This window comes from Drosophila melanogaster, chromosome 3R (assembly GCF_000001215.4).
Source record: "Drosophila melanogaster chromosome 3R".
Taxonomy (NCBI): domain Eukaryota; kingdom Metazoa; phylum Arthropoda; class Insecta; order Diptera; family Drosophilidae; genus Drosophila; species Drosophila melanogaster.
The window spans coordinates 19,642,802-19,658,470 of NT_033777.3; the positions used below are offsets into that span (position 1 = coordinate 19,642,802).

Here is a 15,669-nt window from a genome sequence, read left to right on the forward strand (position 1 = left end):
CTTGATAACAACTCAAAGTTGGACAGATTCAATGAGTTCGTAATTATCTGCGGAACTGGAATATAATGTTATCAAATTATATTTTTGTCGTATTGTGTTGGTTAGAGTACAACGGTAATCAATTTCCAAGCATATGTCAATCGTACTACTTAGGGAAACCATTTGGTTGTTAGACGATTGCCTGAGACAACAATCCATTAAAAGAGAAAACATAAAATTGCTTTACATTGTACATTTTATTTTATGCCGAGTCTATACACTATATAATTAAGCGGATTAATCTTAAAATTGAATTTTTTAAGCACCCAGAGGCGTGACTATCGCCATCGCCAGTGTTGAGCACCGATGAAATGAACTCGCCGCAAAAATCTTATCACGCAGCAGCTGACTGCAGTGCAGATATGAAAAATGCGAGCAGGAAGAAAGTGAGGAAAACAATTGAAACACATGACTTTTCGGATAAAACAACAACGTGTATTGGGCAGAACACAAAACAATGATAATACAATCCCGCGCGAGTGGGAGGCAAACTAATATGCTCGCTTTTTTCTACATGGAACAACAACGAATTTTCACTTTAATGTATGGAATAATAATACAGCAGTGTTTCCAGTTAGATTAACCACTATTATTACGGGTCTAAATTATGGATTAGAGTTGAACGTGGACATTGAATTTACAGCGCACAGTTTGGGGGGCCACCTCTTTACTTGTGGTTGTAGTTTTTGTGCACCTCGGGCGAGATGTTGTACACGTACTGCAGGATCTCCAGGATGAACGGGTCCTTGCGGGTCTGGATGGCCCGGTCCATGTCGGCCAGCTTAACGCGGATATCCGCATCGATCTTGGCCGCCACGCCCTCGCGACTGCCCATGTGCTGTAATCGGGGTTCACACGGTATTACATGTACATAAGTTTCCCTATGTGGCGTCTTACCTTGGCCTCGAACTCCTTGAAGGCGCGCTCGCGCTCCTGGCGGAACTTCTCGATCTCCTCGGTAGCCTCGTCCTTGGCTTGCTTCAACCTCCTTGCCTTGCCTGCGGGATTACCCAGAAATCCAGATGATCATATCAGTTCAACTTGGCAAATCAGCCCTCCGCAAGATGACCTTCCATAACTTAAAGTGCCAACTCGCACAAAAACTATTTACTGCACTTAAGTTGCAGTCTTAGTGGCCACAAACAATTTTAATTTAATTTAATTTAATTTAATTTAGTTTAATTTGATTTATATCTCGAGTTATGGAGGATTGACTTGTATTTACTTTTTTCCACCACATCATGTGACCCACACACAACGGTGATGGTGGTTATGGTAGCACGGGGGCGGGGTGGTGAAAAAATCGCAGTTACTTGTCGCCCTGCCATTTCCAATTGGATTTTTGTTTCTGAAAATGAAACTTACGTTTACGAGCCTCGGCGACCTTCTCGGCTGCCTTTTTCTCGGCAGCGAGCAACTGCTGGATTCCCTGCGTCTGGCTGGCCATAATTTCCAAACTTCTCTAATTCCTCGCCGTGGTGTATACTGTGCAAGTCGAAAAAAGCAAGTGCGACAGAATCACAATCGACGACGAACTGTGAAAAATGTCATATGACGAAGTCACACACACGCAAACTCACCACGGTGGCTAGTTGGTGTGGGTAAGCAGTGTGCCGGAAAGCTGGGTGCTGCGAAACTCTTGGAGATGGCTCGGTCGATTGCATATCGATTAGCTTAGTTGTATATTATTGTTTGGTATTGTATTGGCCAGAAGTATTAAATAATTTGACGTTTTTGTAAGCATTAACTTTCTCATTTATTCCCATCATGAATATTTTTCTTTTATAATTTTGTAAACTTTAATTCATTTTAATTTAAATGCAGCGTTTAATCTGCTTCGCACTGTAATAGTTCCGGCTGTATTTAAAGCTATTGTAAGAAATTAGTTCGTAAAAAATTCTTTATATTATTTTAAAATTGAAATACATAAAGATTAAATTTTGAAATAATTTATTCATATTAATATCTGAAGGCTATCGTTTGATATTAAATAACAACCATGTTGTAGTGGACCGAACTCACCACACCTCAGACCAAAATTAAATATTTGAAAATCACAAATCGTAACTATATGAAGCTGCAAATACTTTATATATCTTTAGCCATAGTGTATTTATTTCAATCAATTTGAATACTTTGTTGATATTTTTCCGAATAAATCTCTGCTGACTAGCTATCGATATCACCGATAGTGTCATCTCTGTCCTAGAAGTTAAACCACAGATGCTCAGGCATTAAACAAAATTAATTTCGAAATTTGTTGCAGTAAATATAGTTTAATTGTTTAAAATTCCTGTATAAATCCTTAAGAGGGGTGCCTAAAGATGTTTACGCCCACCACGAACAACGCCATTGGAGGCGCCACTGCTGCTACCGGCGCTTTTGCTTTTGGCGCGCGACCGGCGACGACGACTGCTCCGCCTCCATCCTTTGGAGCAGCCACCTCTACGCCAACCTTCGGTGCTGCTCCGGCCACCACCTCCTTGTTTGCAGCTCCCGCGGCCACACCGGCCTTTGGGGCACCAGCTGCTACGCCGGCTTTTGGAGCACCTGCGTCCACGCCTGGTTTTGGCGCCACTTCCACTGCGGCGCCGGCTTTTGGAACGGCTGCTGCCACGCCCGCTTTTGGCATACCAGCAGCAACGTCGGCTTTTGGAGCTCCAGCTGCTACGCCCGCTTTTGGAGCTGCAGCTGCCACTCCCGCTTTCGGAGCACCCGCCGCCACGCCCGCTTTTGGAGCACCCGCCGCTACATCCGCCTTTGGAGCACCAGCAGCCACAACGGCGTTTGGAGCGCCAGCTTCCACGCAAGCATCGGCCTTCGGAGCACCTGCACCAGCCGTGGGCACTGTGGCTCCCACTTTCTCCTTTGCCACCCCGGCCACAAGTGCGCCGACCACCGCGCCGCCGGCCTTTGGATTCGGCACCACCGCCACAACGGCGGCAGCTGCGATGCCAGCATCCCTCAGCTCCGGAATTGGATCGTTTTCCTTCCCCAAGCCACAGGCCACCACGGCGGCCAGCTTGAACTTTAACACAACCACGACGACGGCGACGGCACAACCCTTCAACACGGGTCTGAAACTGGGAACCACCAATGCGACGACAACCCTAGGAGGAGGAGGAATCTTTAGCAAGCCAGCGGGTCAGGCAGCTGCCCCGGCAGCATCGACTTTCGTGGGTCTGGGGGGGATCGATGTGACCGCCACGCAACCAAAGCTGGGGGACAATAAGCAAGATGGCATCAAGGTGCTGACCATGAGTCTTTCACAGAGAAACAAAATAATCATTTTATTTTCGACCACTCCAGATTAAGGAAACCCAAGTGCCCGACGAGATAATAAAAACGGTGGATGGCCTAAAAGCGTATATCAAACAGCAGAAGACCATCTCCTCTGACATTGGACGGACATCCACCTCCAAATTCACGAATGTCAGCCACGAGATCACGAACTTGAAATGGGCGCTGCAGAATATGGCCACTTTAGTTGAGGGCAGCAATCAGCAGATCCGCCTGATGCGCCAAGAGACCGTCAAGGCGATTCAATCTCTGGAGATGGCCCAACGCACGCAGGACACCCCAGCCGGCCTGCAGTTCGAGAACAATGCTCCGTTCCAGTACTTTCAGTGCCTGGTGGCGAAGTACGAGCAGGATTTGATCGCCTTTCGCCAGCAGATCGCTCTGACCGAGCGCCACATGCACGCGATCTCGAATCCGCAGAGTATTTCGCCGGATGATCTAAAGCGTGGCTTTCGCCAACTTAATGAGAGTTTCATCTCGCTGGCGGGACGCCTCCACGAGGTGCATCAGCGGGTGGAGGAGCACAAGGAGCACTACCTAAACCTCAGACGCTACCGCCTGCGAGACACCACCAACGTTTTCGAGCGGATTGACAATCCTCCGCTGCCGACGGTGGAACCTCAACGGATTAGTAGCGGTCCAACGCCCTTCTCCAACATCTCGGCTCTGATGAACAAGTCCTATGCAGCGGCGGCCAGTTCCGCCAGCAATGCGACAGGCAATTGAGAATGGCACTCTTTACAAGTTTCAATAAATCGTTATGTCGAAAGGGGCCTAGACTTTCACTTTCAGTTATAGCATAGAATATATATTTCACACGCAACAATCTTTATTTCTTCACCACCTGGATGACGTCCTCGTCGGCCATCACATGGGCAATCCCCACGCGCTGCGGCGAGTATTTCGTGGAGGTGCCCCACACCAGGGCATACTTGAACTGCGCCGCCAGCGTGCGATGGATGGCATGGCACACATGCTCCACACTGACGCCCTAAACAAGGAATATATAAGGAATTAGAGTTGCTTTACCAGGCTGAAGAAGGAATTGGATGAATGGAAAACAGTCTCTTGCCTTTCTCAGAATCAATCCATCGTCAAAGTCTGGAGGAGCGCCTGGCTTCTTTGTGTACACTCTGATGAGCTGGAGAGCTTCCCAGAGCGCCTCCATCATGTAGTCCAGATTAAGTTTCATGTTGCAACTAACCACTATCGAGTTTGGCTGGCGCGCCAAGCGGTCCACCTCCTCGATGGAGATCTGATCGATCTTGTTGTAGACATACAGACAGGGCAGATACACACGGTTGGCGGTGACCACGTCGATGAACTCGTCCTCGGTGCAGTCTTCGCGGAAGAGCACCTCGGCGTTGAAGATCTTGAAGGAGTGCAGGATGGTCTGGACCATTTTCTCGTTGCAGCGCGTAAGGGAACAGGTGGCGTTGAAGCTCAGGCCGCCGCCCTTCTTCTGCTTGAAGTAGATGTTGGGCTTGCGCTTGTTCAGACGAATGCCCACGCTCTCCAGCTCTCGCTCGAGCAGCTCCCGGTGAACGTTGGGCTTGGTGGCGTCCAGCATCATCAGCACCAAATCAGCGGTGCGGGCTACGGCAATGACCTGACGACCACGCCCCTTGCCCTGGGCAGCGCCCTCGATGATTCCGGGCAGATCCAGCAACTGGATATTGGCACCCTGATACTCAATGACACCCGGAATGCAGGTCAAAGTGGTGAACTCATAGTTTGCTGTCGAAATGAAACAGTGAGACGCTTTTGGGCGGTGTGTGGCATGCACTTACCCGCCTCCGATTCCGTTTTGGTCAAAGTGGACAACATTGTGGACTTCCCCACGGAGGGAAAGCCAATGAGGGCCACCCGGGCGTCGCCGCTCTTGAGCACATCAAATCCGTCGCCCTTTTCGCCCTTCTTGGATGGCTCCAGCAGCTGGGAGCGATACTTGGCCAACTTGGCCTTCAGCAGGCCCAGATGGTATTCGGTGGCTATGGGAGGGGGATGAAAAACATGCAGATTTAGCAAACTTCCAGCTACAGAATCCTAACCTAAATTCCGATGGCCAGCGCGGCACTATTCGCAAACCTTTGTTCTTCTGCGTCCGCGCGATCTCTCGCTCGATCTCCGCGATCTTCTCTAGGATGCCCATGCTGTTGGCTCTCTTAGTTCGGGGCAGAGCATGCAAAAGTTCAAATTAAACAAATGTTCGCTTTTATTTATTGACCAGCGGTGCGTCGCCCGGAATTTCGATCAGCTGTTTTTGGCAGTCAAGGTAGTGGGGCGGCTGTGGAACAACTGCAACGCCGTGAAGTTATCTTAACAGTGCTTCTCCTATTATTTTAGTTAAAGCAGTTTGTTGTCTAAAGCTAAAAAAATCATAAATTAAGGAATATATTTAACCAAAAATCTTTGCCAGCGGAGTTATTTTATCAAGCTTAACGTGTAGTCTATAGGATTATCTATGGTATTTCGTAAATAAATATCTCGCTGTTTTATTTCCGATATTCCGATTTATAAGCCACGTAAAGTAAGCCGTTAAGCTTATCAGGTGTTGAAATTACTGCACTCGCATGACAATACTAACAATCGATTACCTCGACTTTCAGATTCCCGTTACTCACACTCGCAGGCAGCAAAGCGAACGTTTTCTAAAGTGCACACAGGCTCCACCTAGCGAAGCTTGACAGCCGACAACTGATGTGTGCACGCAAGCGGACGGAGGGCAATCTTTGCCGTCGCCATAAAAGTGGCTGCAGTGCAAACCAATGTATGGCCGTTACGCATCTCGTTGTTCTAGTGTCTTTCATAAAACCCATATAATATTGTAGATCCACTTTATATTTGGTTTATCGGCTTGGAATACGTAATTGAATTTAAATGATATCGCCATTAAATCATTTCAATAACGTCATAAGTCAGACATTAATAAATATCGCATAAATTTCCTCATAAAGTCAAAACTCTCGACTATCTCTACATTTTTGTAATTGACTCACGCGCAATTGCTACAGTTACTGAATGCACTTAAAAGCAGTTGCTTTTTAAAAACAGTTGCTTTTTGAAAACAGTTCCTTGTTGAAAACAGTTGCTTTTCAAAGTCTGAGAAACAATGTTCCTCGTACAGGAAACTGGTTCTTTAATGGTGATCCTCATTTGTTGTCTGATGGCTCATTTAGCTTATGCTTGTAGATCGGGTAAGAACATTAAAGAGCTTGGAAATTGTGTTATAAGTTGACTAGTGAGTTGTGAAGGAAGATTAAAACAATTTATGAACACACTATGAACACTCTCTACTTTTCAATAGATAAACTGTGTGAACCGGATGAGGAGTGCATCCGACTTAAGGATTGCCGACCCATATATTACAATGTGAGGAGAAACAGATTGTCGGGGTCCGCAAAAGTGAATATATCGCAGACAAGAATGTGTGGCGTGAGTGTTCGAGACCGGAAACGTTACAAAAGGATTTATATCTGCTGTCCCAAGCCGGCAAACACCTTGCCAAGCTATCCGGATTGTGGGAAGCCACAAACGACTAACCGTGTTATAGGCGGCACGGAGCCGAATCTCAACGAATATCCGTGGCTGGCCATGCTTCTATATCGAAATCGTAGTGCCTTCAACCCGGATCGGGAGCTAGTCCCCAGTTGTGGTGGCTCCCTGATTAACACTCGCTATGTCCTGACCGCAGCCCACTGTGTAACCGATACGGTCTTGCAAATCCAACGCGTCCGCCTGGGCGAGCACACAACGTCCCATAACCCGGACTGCATCAGCCGGGGCGCACGAATCGTTTGCGCTCCCACACATCTGGACATCGACGTGGAGTCGATCACATCGCATAATGACTACGATCCAGCCAATTACACCTTTCGGAACGACATCGCCCTGGTGCGACTCAAAGAGCCAGTGCGGTGAGTCAGCACGTCGCAAACGACCTATTACTATCTACTAACATGTTTGTCTGTATCCATCAGATATACGATGGCTTACTATCCGATTTGCGTTCTGGACTACCCAAGGTCACTGATGAAATTCAAGATGTACGTGGCTGGATGGGGAAAAACGGGCATGTTCGACACTGGGAGCAAGGTGCTGAAACACGCTGCCGTCAAGGTAAGGAAACCAGAAGAGTGCTCGGAAAAGTACGCACACCGGCATTTCGGGCCCAGATTCCAGATATGCGCCGGCGGCTTGGATAACCGGGGCACCTGCGACGGCGACTCCGGCAGTCCATTGATGGGCACATCGGGTCGCAGCTACGAGACAATCACGTTCCTGGCCGGCATCACTTCATACGGAGGTCCTTGCGGCACGATTGGCTGGCCGAGTGTTTTCACACGAACGGCGAAGTTTTACAAATGGATACGGGCACACTTAAGGCCCTAGAAACTGTTGAACATACTAATATAATGTTGACCAAATATATATACACCAAAATATAAGATGAAAATTGCATTTTCCCTATAGTAGATACAACTGATATTCCAATTGAAAGATAGTAATGCATGCAGAAGCTATGGAGTTTACTGGTCCAATAGGATAGGATTTCTTATTTAAGTCTAGTTCGCTGGAGATTTATAAGAAGATCTGAGAAAGTAGCCCAGCGCACAGATTGAGTAATGCTGAATATGAATAAAAATGCAATTAGTACGATTGATAACCAATATGCATCTGGAAAGTTTCAGTCGAATTGATTTTTAAATACTTTCGTAGAATCTAACATCTGAACAAGCTGCATACATATACACTCTCGTATGTGTGACGTAATTTTCGGGAATTCCATTCGGATACGTTATCAAATAACTTTGGCAACATTCGAAATGCCATAACCACAAAAAGTTGAGGGGATAAGTTAGTTACAATTGAAATCTTTACGGCTCAACATGTTCATTTCATGCATTCCGTTCGCACTCGTAGTAGTATTCATTCAATTGGCCCATTCAACGAATTCTGGTAATTAGCGTGCGGAATAAAATTGAATACGACTGTGAATAGTATAACTGTTTGGTGTGAATCATAATCAGGAATTTATTTATTGTTTTTAAATATATTACAATAATAATATAAAAAAAAGGTTATCAAAGCGTTCAATCTATGATTAATCTGCGATTCTAGACTGCTATCCGGGTGAGAAGTACGTTTACCTGTATGAGTGCCCCCATGTATATACCGCTGGCAGGTCCAGGACTTTGATGAGGGAGTATGACATGGATGCCTGGTTGTTGTTCGGCCAGAGGATCTGCTGCCCTCCGCCTGGCAATAGGCTCCCAAGCACAGAGATTTGCGGCCAAAGTCTATCTACATACCGAATGGTGGGTGGTTCGGAGGCGCGTCCAAACGGATACCCCTGGATGGCCATGCTCCTGTACCTGAATACAACCACCTTGGAGATCTTACCCTTTTGCGCGGGCTCCTTGATCAACAACCGCTATGTCCTGACCTCAGCCCACTGTGTAAATGGAATTCCACGTGACTTGTCGCTGAAAAGCGTTCGTCTTGGCGAGCATGACATCACCTATGATCCAGCCTACAATCCGGACTGCAGGGACCAGGATAACCAATGTGCCCTTCCAAATCTGGAGATCAAATTGGAGAAGATCATAGTGCATGGGCTATTCAGTAGCATTAGCAATAGGAACATCGAATACGATATCGCCCTCTTACGACTCAAAATGCCAGTGCGGTGAGTAATGCTTTCACAGAAAATATCCGTTGATTTCCGTTGCCGAAAAGTTCTTGCAAATTCGTTCAGATTCATAATGCTCATAGATATTTTTTTGGTGTTTCTTTTCCAGCTATAGGACAGGAATCATGCCAATATGTATTCCAAAGCACGGCTTTTTCGCGAAATCCAAACTTGAAATAGCCGGATGGGGCAAAACAAATGAGGGCCAATTTAGCCAAGTACTGATGCACGGATTCATCCGGGAAAGGTCAATCGCAGTGTGCGCATTAAGGTTTCCGTATCTGGACCTCAACCAAAGCCTCCAAATCTGTGCCGGCGGCTACGATGGCGTCGATACCTGCCAAGGGGATTCCGGTGGACCGCTGATGGTAACGATGGACAATAGTAGTGTTTACTTGGCTGGCATCACCACCTATGGCAGTAAAAATTGCGGCCAGATTGGCATTCCTGGAATTTACACCAGAACCAGTGCATTCCTGCCATGGATAAAGGCGGTATTGAGGCCCTGAATGTCGGCAGCAATGCTAAGACAGCTTAAAGTGGATTAGTTTTATTTTTGTCAAAAGAACTCGTAAAATATACACAAATACACGCAGGTAAATACTGTTACGATTACAAGAAACCCCACAACACGCAAATGACGATAAATTACAATAGTGACTGTTGACAGAGACATTGAGAGAAAGAGATAGGCTGGCGCGGGTAGTTCCGGCTGCGGTGGCCAAAAGGACCCAATCCTCCGGCGCCGAATCCTCCGCGGTCAGCGATTAGCGATTAGCTAAGTTTAGTGGTTGGCATAGAAGCCATGTCCCGAGTTACCCATAAACTCCGTCCAGCGCTGCGACTCCACCGGATCCAGCTCCGAGCAAACCTCGCCCGGCCGCAGGGAGCGACAGGTGCAGGTGATCCCGATGCGGGTCACCACCAGCTGCGACTCGAACTTGGGTAGGGTGGGCTCCGCGTCCACCAGACGCTCGCTGAGGCACTGCTTCAGGAACTGTTTGCGCAGCACGCGTAAGTTGTCTATGGTGTAGCCTGGGGATCGCAGATATCAGTGGATTAGATTAGGTCATAGAATCTAAACTAACTTTAAGACCGCGTAGACTTGGAGTACTTACTCTTGTACGCACTGACTTTCTCCTCGACGCAGCTGAGATCCTGCGGAGAGAAGAGTGGCGGATAGGCCTCCGATTCTCGGATGTTGAGGACGAAGGCAAAGTCCAGCGAGGAGCTGACATTGCCCAGAGCTTTCAGCAAAACGCCGGTGGATGAGATGGAAGCCAAGTACCAGTCAGCTCCTACGGAGGACTCCTCAACACCAGCGGAATCCTCGGACGCTGTTGTCGTGATTCCGGAAGCACTCTCGCGTCTTTTGCGACGTTTCTTCTGTTTTTTGTTTTCCTCCTGGGCGTCCGCAGCTCGCTCCCGCGCCTCGTTGTCCAGCTCCAGATCCCACAGGCTCAGCGGGGACTGAGCTGACATGGGTTGTCCGGTGGAGCTGGGGGTGGCAGGGCTGGTGGTTATGATGCTGCTGCCACTGGCTTCGAGGAATCCACTGCGCACATCCCGATTGCCGGCGCTGGGATATTTGGAGCGCAGGTGAATGGGTCGCTCACGTTCACTGGGCTCTAAAAGCGGAGGCACTTCGTCGTTGTACACCAGTTCGTACTCCTCCGGCAGGCGCAGCGGATTAGCATTCTCTGGCGGCAGTTGTAGGGCATCGTAGTCCTTCTGCGGAGTTAGGAAATTGTTTTGTATGAAATTTAATTTAAGCCAAATCCGTAATACTTACAAATTCCTTGGGGTAACCACTTGCCATTCCGAAGTTAGGTGATTCGTTATCTGCTCCCTGAGGCAAAAGTTCCTGCAATTGCTGCTCCATCAGCGGATTGGGTCGATGGTGTGTCTTGAGGCGACGGTTGGGGTGCTCCGTCCCACTACCTATACCATTTTCATTGCCAATTTCCGATCCGGCGGCCACCTGGCGCAGCAGTTGCTCCCTGTTTCCGGCCAGCAGTTTTTTGAGCAGCTTGGGATGCTTCAGTGGGGATTTCTTTCCTGCTGCCGCCGGTCGTTGTGTGCGATTCAGCTGCACCTCCAAGTCATCGGTGCTAAAGAGGACCGCACCCGGTGGTTCGATGTGCCTGGCAATCCCGTAGAGCTTCAGCATCGTGGACTCGTTGTAACGCAGACGACAGGTGTCCGCCCTGGCTTGGAGTATAATGTCGCTATCCGGCACAAATTCGTAGGCATCCCGGGCATCCGGACGGTTGCGGCACTGCAGCTGCCAGTGCAAGAAGAAGTCGCCTCCGAAGCTCTGCGAAATGGAGACGCCGCCGAGAAGACTATTGGCACCACCTGCATCCGTCATCATGGCGTTCAGCAGGGGCTGTCCGTTTCGTCCGTCCAGGATGGTGGTTTGCGAGTAGTAGTATACCGGGAATCCCGGTCCAGTGTTGTACTTCACCATGAAATCCGTGACCCTGTCGTGATTAAATAGACCCGGGACAATGGCACTGACGCACTCGCTGGCCGGGAACGTGTAGTTCCACATCATGGTGTAGTTGGCTCCATCGAAGGCTAGAACGCTCCGATTAAAGGCGGCCACCACAACATCCGAGATACCATCGCCATTTAGATCGGTTAGCACGGCGGGCACCATCAGACCCGAGCCCTGTTGACGATGGAGCGGGGTGAAGTGCTTCTCACTGGTGTGCGCCATTAGGGAGTGCAGTCGCAAGGAGTAAATGCCACCTGGAGTGTTCTGCCCGCCGGTGACAATCAGTAGGAGCTCCGTGCCATCCGCCTGCGTGATCAGCTGAATGGGCACGAACATCTCCTCGCGGTACGGCGTTGGAATGCTCCGGATTACCTTGCCCGTCTTGCCCGAAATCAGCTTTATGTGTCCCGCCTTGGACTCCTCGCGCTCCTCCAGATGGGCGGCTATAACTTCCGGCACCGAATCACCATCCAGATCGCGCAGCACATTAATCGTGTACAGATCCATTACAATGGGCGAGTTTGTTTCCACTTCCAGTTCCCGGAAGCTCCAGATTACGGAGCCAGTGCGTCCATTGATGGCGTAAATCATCTGAGTGGTAAAATAGGAAGGTTTCGTAATTCAAAAATCTTAAATTTGCCATATTTTATACTTACTCCCAATCTACCAGCTGCCACGCAATCGGTGCCCCCATCTCCGTCCACATCCGCGCTGCAGTGCAGCGAGAAGACATTCGCCACGCTCCACGATTGCCAGAGAATGGATCCGTCCAGTCCGTTCAAGGCCACCACGCCGCCCTCGCAGGGCACCTCCTCCCCTTGCTGGGCGCACTGGCAGCGCGGCAAGGGTATGCCCTCGTAGGGTATGTTGTCGTCCACTCCATAGCCAAAGACCACGTCCTTGATGCCATCGCCATTCAGATCAGCCGCTCGCAGCGGACTCTCGCTGTTCATGCGCGCCAAGCTGCGAGACCAGCGCTTCTGGACACTGATCTGGGTGCAGGGAACAAACTCACTGCCCAGCGAGCTGCCATATGAGATGCGGGAGGAGCCTGCTGAGATGGCCGCCAGCTGGGCGGGATCGGGGCGCCACCAGTGCCGGATTCGCTGCAGCGGCAGCGGGAAGAGCGTCAGCATGAGGGCCGCCAGGCTGAGCAGGGCGCACAGTACCGTTAGAGCGGCCAGGGCGTAGCAGAAGGGTTCGCAGCAGCGGCAGCAGCGCCGCCTCCTGTGCTGCTTCATTATCGGAGTTGATCCCGAGCCGGATCCGGGTCCGGAACCTGGACTGTGTTTGCGACGCGGCGCCATCAGGGGCCGCTTCAATCCCTGCTCCTCGCTGCGCTGTGGGATGAAAACAGATCCAGGTTAGAATTATAATAATAATATCATGGTTCCACAGAGAGAAAATTAATGTTATATTATTCTTCTACAAATTTTCTTATTTTCAAATTGCTGAGATTTAAATTTTCAATATAAAATATTCCTTTTTTAGGAATTTGCTCTATTAAAAGTTCTTTTTGTATCCATTTAAATGGTAATAAATCATAGGAGTAATTTATTTAGTTAATTTAATACACAAGAAATAAATAATTTAATAAACAAGAAATGTATGTATTTAACCAAAAATGAGCGCGGCATATGGTAGCTTATAATTTTGATTTTATTTTTTCAAACTATATTTTAAAACAGAAAAGACATTTTTCGTGTGTCTTTCAACCAAGAGAATCTGAAGAGAATCGTTCACAACTTTTTTTTCCTCTGTACACTCGAAACTTTGCACGAAATGTCAGCACTCTTTTCTAACCCTTCCGTGTCCACACACTCGAGTATAAGATGATCCTTATGATCTTATGATTTTTGATTTCGGTCTCACCTTCGCCGACCTGGCATCCTTGATGAACACCTCGTCCTCCACATCGTCGCTCGCATCCTCGTCGATGGACGAGTCCCGTATGGCAATCCTCTTGGAGGGCACATATGGCCGCAGTTTGATCATCTTGGGTAGGGATTCCGCTGTCGCGGTTGCACCACCAAGCTGCGCCTGCAAGAAAGCCTCTGATTTAGCCGCTCGAAGGATGGGCTGCGGATATCTTAAAGCATCCTGCGGCTCCTGTTTTTTCGTGCAACTCCAATTGCAGCGATGCGCGTCCGGCGAGTGTGTAAAAATCAATAGCGACGTCACGGTTTCGCGCTCAGCTGTCCGCGAATCCGGAGCATGCGCCCTGCTGGCGTAGCAGTGGAACCACCCGAACCACCACCCATGGGAGCGAACGCCACGTGTTGGCCAGCGGCTACAGGTTTGTTTGTCAACAATGAGGTGGCCCACCTGGCCAGCTCGCTCTCACACTCTCTCTCTCTCTCTATTTGGTTCTCTCTATCTCTCTCTCTCTCTCATCTGTTGCTGGACAGAGGCACCACCCACCCACGCGACCCATCACCACCCATCATCCCCCAGCCAAAACTCCCTGATTAGCTCCTTGCGAGCGGTTCAATGTCCTCGCTTTGAGGCTTTTCATGAATGAAATGGGTGGAGTTGCGATATGTGGGCACTGGGCGTTGGACGTTGGGTGGGACAGCGGGAGTTCCATTCAGCGAACTTCCGCGTACTGCCAATGTGGGTCACATCTTCACTGGGACACTGTGTGGTTTCCCCGCTCGCCAAATGTGGCGATTAATATTTAATGGCATTTTGTCTGCGTTTCAGTGGCAGGAAGTGAAATGGAAAAGACTCAATTGGCCGATACATCACTGTTCGACTATAAGCTGGTTTTTTACCATTTGACTATTGTCTAGCTAAAAAGCTTCTTAAAATGAAGATATATATTTATTGACTGTACACCCGTGTCTGTCTGTCCAAATAAACGTAAGTTTATTTCACTTATGATTTTTTTTGGATTTTTGGAATTTTAATATTGACAAACATTTTTGTACGCCCTCATACCGCTCAAAACTGAACAATTTTGAATATTATGAAATACATAATAATTCTATCGAGGTGTTAAAATATGAAAACTCGAAAACTTCGAACCCATTCATTGTTTTAAAAGTTTTTGTAAACTAAGATATTAAATCCTTAGCAATACATATAACCGCCGCTAGATGGCGCTAGTGGCCAATTTAGGAAAAGAGCAGCTTCCTTTTAGCTGAGTTTATGATAATTATGGTACTTGGCTATAGCCTTTCACCCTCTTTTATATCTAACCTTACAAACTGGGAACTAGAACTTTTCAAAACTGCGTTTTTGAATTACCTCCATAAAAACAATGTACTCGTCTCCAGGCTCTGTTGAATTGGGTTTGGCCAAAACAGTCCAATTGCCGTTCATCGCATAAGATCCTTGCTTGATTCACTAGAGGTAGTAAATCCAGAAAATTCGATAACCAGGCTTAGTAACTCTGCAACCTTGGCTCTCTTAACGTCACTGCTATTTTCTTGGCAAGCCAAAACGCATTTGGCTAGATAAGTTTTCGCTTCTGTATCTATTTATCCTACAATATATTTTACAACATTTTCTATGACGTATAGAGCGCTTGTCAAAAGCCAAACACAAGTAAAAAGTTTGCTAGTTTTTTTTTTTACCCCCACCTAAAGTATTCAAATTGCAAGTGCGCCAAAACCTTTTGCGAATTTGCCATAGCCACCGCCCTCTGATGCTGCCCTCAGCAGAAACTTAAGAGCACCACTTAGTGGGGTCGGAATCGGAATACTGGGGGTGGTGGTTTCTGGCGAGGAATAGGAGCACTCAGAACAGGTCCAAGCTCGACTGCATTCGAATAAACTATAGAAAAATCTGCGGCTTTTTATAGCTGCCCCATCAATAGGAAGGAGCGTGGCGGGGAGTGGGCTAGGATGCCGATGAGGATGGGCATGAGGACGACGACGAGGACGAGGATGACTACGAGGTGTGGTGGTAACTTAAGTGCGCTATTATCGCATCAGAGATAATTTAATAACGACAAGTCTTCTTCCTCGGTCGGAGGCCAGTAAGACAGAAAGGATGTATGGTATCTATTCAAGAGTGTTGCGGAAAGGCGTTGAGTAGTTCTTGGGCGAGTGGGCGTGGCAGGTCTCTGGGATTCACAAAATCTGCATATAGAAAACAGCCTGCGTTATGTATAGTGAGTGCGAGCCGCTTCAAG

The 15,669-nt window shown here is 48.1% G+C and overlaps 6 protein-coding genes across 9 annotated transcripts, besides 1 other annotated feature; 3 read left to right on the forward strand and 3 right to left on the reverse strand.

The window, feature by feature from the left end:
* Window positions 1–216: 216 nt before the first annotated feature.
* Vha13 (Vacuolar H[+] ATPase 13kD subunit) lies at window positions 217–1,585 on the reverse strand. 2 transcript variants are annotated; one of them, NM_001300478.1, is made up of 3 exons: window positions 1,405–1,585; window positions 937–1,037; window positions 217–877 (listed from the first exon to the last, which is right to left on the reverse strand). In NM_001300478.1, the coding sequence occupies exons 1-3, from the start codon at window positions 1,484–1,486 to the stop codon at window positions 707–709; spliced, it is 354 nt and encodes a 117-aa protein (NP_001287407.1). In that variant the 5' UTR covers window positions 1,487–1,585; the 3' UTR covers window positions 217–706. The 2 variants fall into 2 exon arrangements, with proteins under 2 accessions (NP_001287407.1, NP_477437.1); NM_058089.5 differs by having other exon boundaries at window positions 457–877.
* A 639-nt stretch (window positions 1,586–2,224) lies between these two features.
* Window positions 2,225–4,105, forward strand: Nup58 (Nucleoporin 58kD). The gene is made up of 2 exons (NM_142564.4): window positions 2,225–3,287; window positions 3,349–4,105. Exons 1-2 carry the CDS (start codon window positions 2,364–2,366, stop codon window positions 4,063–4,065), a joined length of 1,641 nt encoding a protein of 546 aa, NP_650821.2. The 5' UTR covers window positions 2,225–2,363; the 3' UTR covers window positions 4,066–4,105.
* A 23-nt stretch (window positions 4,106–4,128) lies between these two features.
* On the reverse strand, window positions 4,129–5,609 carry CG6195 (uncharacterized protein). Its single transcript, NM_142565.4, has 4 exons — window positions 5,428–5,609; window positions 5,130–5,330; window positions 4,412–5,076; window positions 4,129–4,330 (listed from the first exon to the last, which is right to left on the reverse strand). The coding sequence occupies exons 1-4, from the start codon at window positions 5,489–5,491 to the stop codon at window positions 4,169–4,171; spliced, it is 1,092 nt and encodes a 363-aa protein (NP_650822.1). The 5' UTR covers window positions 5,492–5,609; the 3' UTR covers window positions 4,129–4,168.
* A 76-nt stretch (window positions 5,610–5,685) lies between these two features.
* CG31220 (uncharacterized protein) lies at window positions 5,686–7,785 on the forward strand. The gene is made up of 4 exons (NM_169868.3): window positions 5,686–5,869; window positions 5,949–6,109; window positions 6,647–7,256; window positions 7,320–7,785. Exons 2-4 carry the CDS (start codon window positions 6,040–6,042, stop codon window positions 7,729–7,731), a joined length of 1,092 nt encoding a protein of 363 aa, NP_732440.2. The 5' UTR covers window positions 5,686–5,869; window positions 5,949–6,039; the 3' UTR covers window positions 7,732–7,785.
* Window positions 6,050–6,146: a mobile genetic element.
* Window positions 7,786–8,216: 431 nt separating the features above from the next.
* Window positions 8,217–9,629, forward strand: CG31219 (uncharacterized protein). The gene is made up of 3 exons (NM_001104367.2): window positions 8,217–8,298; window positions 8,461–9,028; window positions 9,141–9,629. Exons 1-3 carry the CDS (start codon window positions 8,229–8,231, stop codon window positions 9,538–9,540), a joined length of 1,038 nt encoding a protein of 345 aa, NP_001097837.1. The 5' UTR covers window positions 8,217–8,228; the 3' UTR covers window positions 9,541–9,629.
* Window positions 9,568–15,065, reverse strand: CG6184 (uncharacterized protein). Of its 3 annotated transcripts, NM_169870.2 has the most exons (6): window positions 14,781–15,065; window positions 13,404–13,571; window positions 12,188–12,871; window positions 10,824–12,122; window positions 10,150–10,762; window positions 9,568–10,066 (listed from the first exon to the last, which is right to left on the reverse strand). In NM_169870.2, exons 1-6 carry the CDS (start codon window positions 14,853–14,855, stop codon window positions 9,816–9,818), a joined length of 3,090 nt encoding a protein of 1,029 aa, NP_732443.4. In that variant the 5' UTR covers window positions 14,856–15,065; the 3' UTR covers window positions 9,568–9,815. The 3 variants fall into 3 exon arrangements, with proteins under 3 accessions (NP_732443.4, NP_732444.2, NP_650824.1); NM_169871.3 differs by lacking the exon at window positions 13,404–13,571; NM_142567.3 differs by lacking the exon at window positions 14,781–15,065 and having other exon boundaries at window positions 13,404–13,664.
* Window positions 15,066–15,669: the final 604 nt, after the last annotated feature.